This window comes from Lipotes vexillifer, unplaced genomic scaffold, assembly GCF_000442215.2.
Source record: "Lipotes vexillifer unplaced genomic scaffold, Lipotes_vexillifer_v1.1 scaffold439, whole genome shotgun sequence".
Lineage (NCBI taxonomy): Eukaryota > Metazoa > Chordata > Mammalia > Artiodactyla > Lipotidae > Lipotes > Lipotes vexillifer.
The window spans coordinates 671,441-674,235 of NW_006798732.1; the positions used below are offsets into that span (position 1 = coordinate 671,441).

Genomic DNA, 2,795 nt, shown 5'->3' on the forward strand with positions numbered 1-2,795 from the left:
CCCCCCAGTGGGCTACCTCCTTTGGGTGGAGGTGTGTGTGGGGAATGATGTGAATTCAGCTGCACACAGACCAGGGATCGGGGGCGAGTGGCGGAGGGAACGCGTCAGAGATCGGGGCGAGCTTCTCCGAGTGTCCGTGCCTCGGCTAGTTCGCCGGTGAAATGGGATAAGAAGCAGCTGGATCTTAGTGGACTGTTGTGAAAATTAGAGGCGAAGCTGAGTGCGGTGTTCGGAGCAGTGCCTGGCACAGAGCGGCTCTTAGTGAGAGGCTCTTGCCTGACGGCGGACTGGCCGATGGCCTGCAGGCTGTACAGGACACCCCAGAGGCCCCCGGCCAGCCCCCGGGGGTCTGCAGGGCACACGGGACAATGGCAGTGATTGATGTAATTGAACTTGGACCGCAGCAACGGGGCTCGTAACCCCTAGAGCTCTGAGGTGTCCTGGGTCACCCGTTCGTCACGGATAGAGCCACCTTGCCATGCCTGTCGGCTCCCAGGCGGCCTGAGTCCCCATCTGTGAAGGTCAAGTCCACTGGGTTCCAGGGAGCGAGCTTAGTTTAGGGTCACCAGCAGAGATGAGGCAGGCCCTCTCCGTGGTCGAGCAACGGCACACTTTTGCTGTTTGTTTAAACTTATCCAGACCGCCTATCAAAATACCCCTCCACGTCATCTCTGCCAGGGAAGTGGCCCTCCTCCTACACAGTGAGAAAGTCTGAACGGAACAAAGCTGTCTCCCACAACAGCAAAAACGCCCTTGGGATCGCTGCTGCAAGCAGCGTTCAAAGCTCACACACTGAGAAATTCTACACAGCGGCAGTAAGCTTCCTCTTTTCGGTGCAGTTGGAAAGGGTAACGCTCTGGCTCATAATGAGCCACATACCCCTCAGGACAGGCTCACAACACATCTACTCCCTGACTCAGCCGAGCAGGGACCTCCCCATGGACTTATTTCGCGTCTCCTCTGACCCAAGGTTAGGGTCTGAGACCCGGGGCGCTTTTGCGGTGCCTTATAGGGACCTGGAGAAGCAACGGATCTTTAGCTAACGGGAGGAAGAGACGGCTGCTTTTATTTATGCGTCGTCTCCAAATTAATTAAATTCACCTTTGCGTTTAAGTGTCTGACCGTAAAAGCCGCGTGTAGATTTTACCAAAAGACCCTTCCTCTTCCTGAGCTGATTCTGAGTAGACTCTGGTGAACGTGTCGTGACCAAGGAAACGTGTTCCCACGTGAAATGCAACTGGCCGCTTCTCCCCAGGTGAGGTCCTCCCACAGTCCGAAAGGCAGGGGGCCCCCTGGACAGGGAAGGGGCGTGCTCACCATTTCTGTGATTTCTGCGATGTCTTCTCTGTGCTCCCAGCTGGGAAACATGTTGGTGAAGGTCAGGGGCTCCAGACCGGCGTGGATGAGGTAAGACTTGGGGGGCGGCTTCTTGAGGTTTTTCCCTGCGGTCACACACAAGCAGATGTCACAGACCCAGCGTGGCCCCGACGGCCCTGGCTTCTCCCCTGTGAGGTTTTCCCTGTTTGCATCTCTTGACTTCGGGGTTAAAATGGAAGTCAGGAGTTTGTAGCCCCTCCCCGCCACGATGTTTACAAAATGTTAATTTCATGCACGCGACTGTGCATGAAATTGCCTGGGATCGACGTGACTTTGAACTTCCTGAACCCAACAGAACACTGCTGGGTCCCTGGATGGGAGAAAAGCAAAAGCCTCTCTCTGTGGCGTCTGGGTGGGACCGTCCCTCCTGGACTCACCTGTGGTGAAGTGTTCCTCTGATTGCCTAACCCAGCGTTGAGTTCGGTGTGAATTACCAGCTAATGGCAGCATTTTAGAAGCTACTTTAGCTTAAACATTTGGTGGGAAGTTTATTGTTATTTTTTACGAAAGAGCTTTCCGAGAGAAAATCAGCTGTACATGTTCAGCAATACCAATCAATGAAATCTTAAAAATTCAGGTAAGAAAGTAATCACTGGCATCTCCGTTTTATATACAAGACCAGACGTTTCAGGTGGATGGTATAGTAGAAAAGCCATGAATTGACTGCAGATCTTTCTTTTTAGGGAAAACACTAGAGAGAATAACAGATGACAGAAAGGTTGCCATTTGGCCTTCCAGCCCGTTTGGGGGTGCTCTCTACTCTCTGACGGGGGTGACAGTGCGTGGATGGGGCCTGGTGTCCCGCAGCATGATTGATCCTGAGTGCAGAAGGGTTTTAACCAGGCCAGGCATCCCACAACTCAGCCGTTAACCTCGAGGGTGACAGGTTATTTGGCCTCATCATATAAAAGAGAAAAATGATATTCACTAGTTTGTCGAAGGGGGGAGGGTCCATATAGGGGGAGTGGGTTAAGAGGTACGAACTATTAGGTATAAAATCTACCAGGGTATATTGTACAGTACGGGGAGTATAGGCCGACATTCTATAATAGCTATAATGGAGTGCAGCCTTTAAAAATTGTGAATCACTATATCGTACACCTGTAACAGAATATTCTCCATCGACTCTACTTAAATTTAAAAAAGAGAGAAGAATGGAATCTCATTCATGCTGGCAGCTGAGAATGTACTAATCTCAAAAGTAATAAGCCTCAAGAGAGTTCAAGGGAAAGCAGTCGGTTTCAGGGCTGTCTGCTGGCTTTATCCAGGCTGCTGGCACCCGTGGAAAGGGAAGTGTGGTCTGGGACTCTGAGCAACTCTGCAGAGAGCCAGCGGGCGTCCGGATGGAGGGTGCCCCTGCCCCCCGCCCCGCCGCCGCGGCCTCACCTCGGCAGTACTGCAGCACCGTCTCCATGGCG

General features: G+C 52.5%; 1 protein-coding gene across 1 annotated transcript in view; it reads right to left on the bottom strand.

Moving 5' to 3' along the window:
• SVIL (supervillin) overlaps nt 1-2,795 on the bottom strand; it is a 92,397-nt gene that overhangs the window by 850 nt on the left and 88,752 nt on the right. Inside the window, exons 33-34 of the mRNA XM_007470916.1 lie at nt 2,764-2,795; nt 1,318-1,442 (exon numbers count right to left, since the gene is read on the bottom strand). The exon at nt 2,764-2,795 is cut by the window's right edge and continues 2 nt beyond it. Of these exons, the coding sequence (XP_007470978.1) occupies nt 1,318-1,442; nt 2,764-2,795 (157 nt within the window). The remainder of the gene's footprint in view (nt 1-1,317; nt 1,443-2,763) is intronic.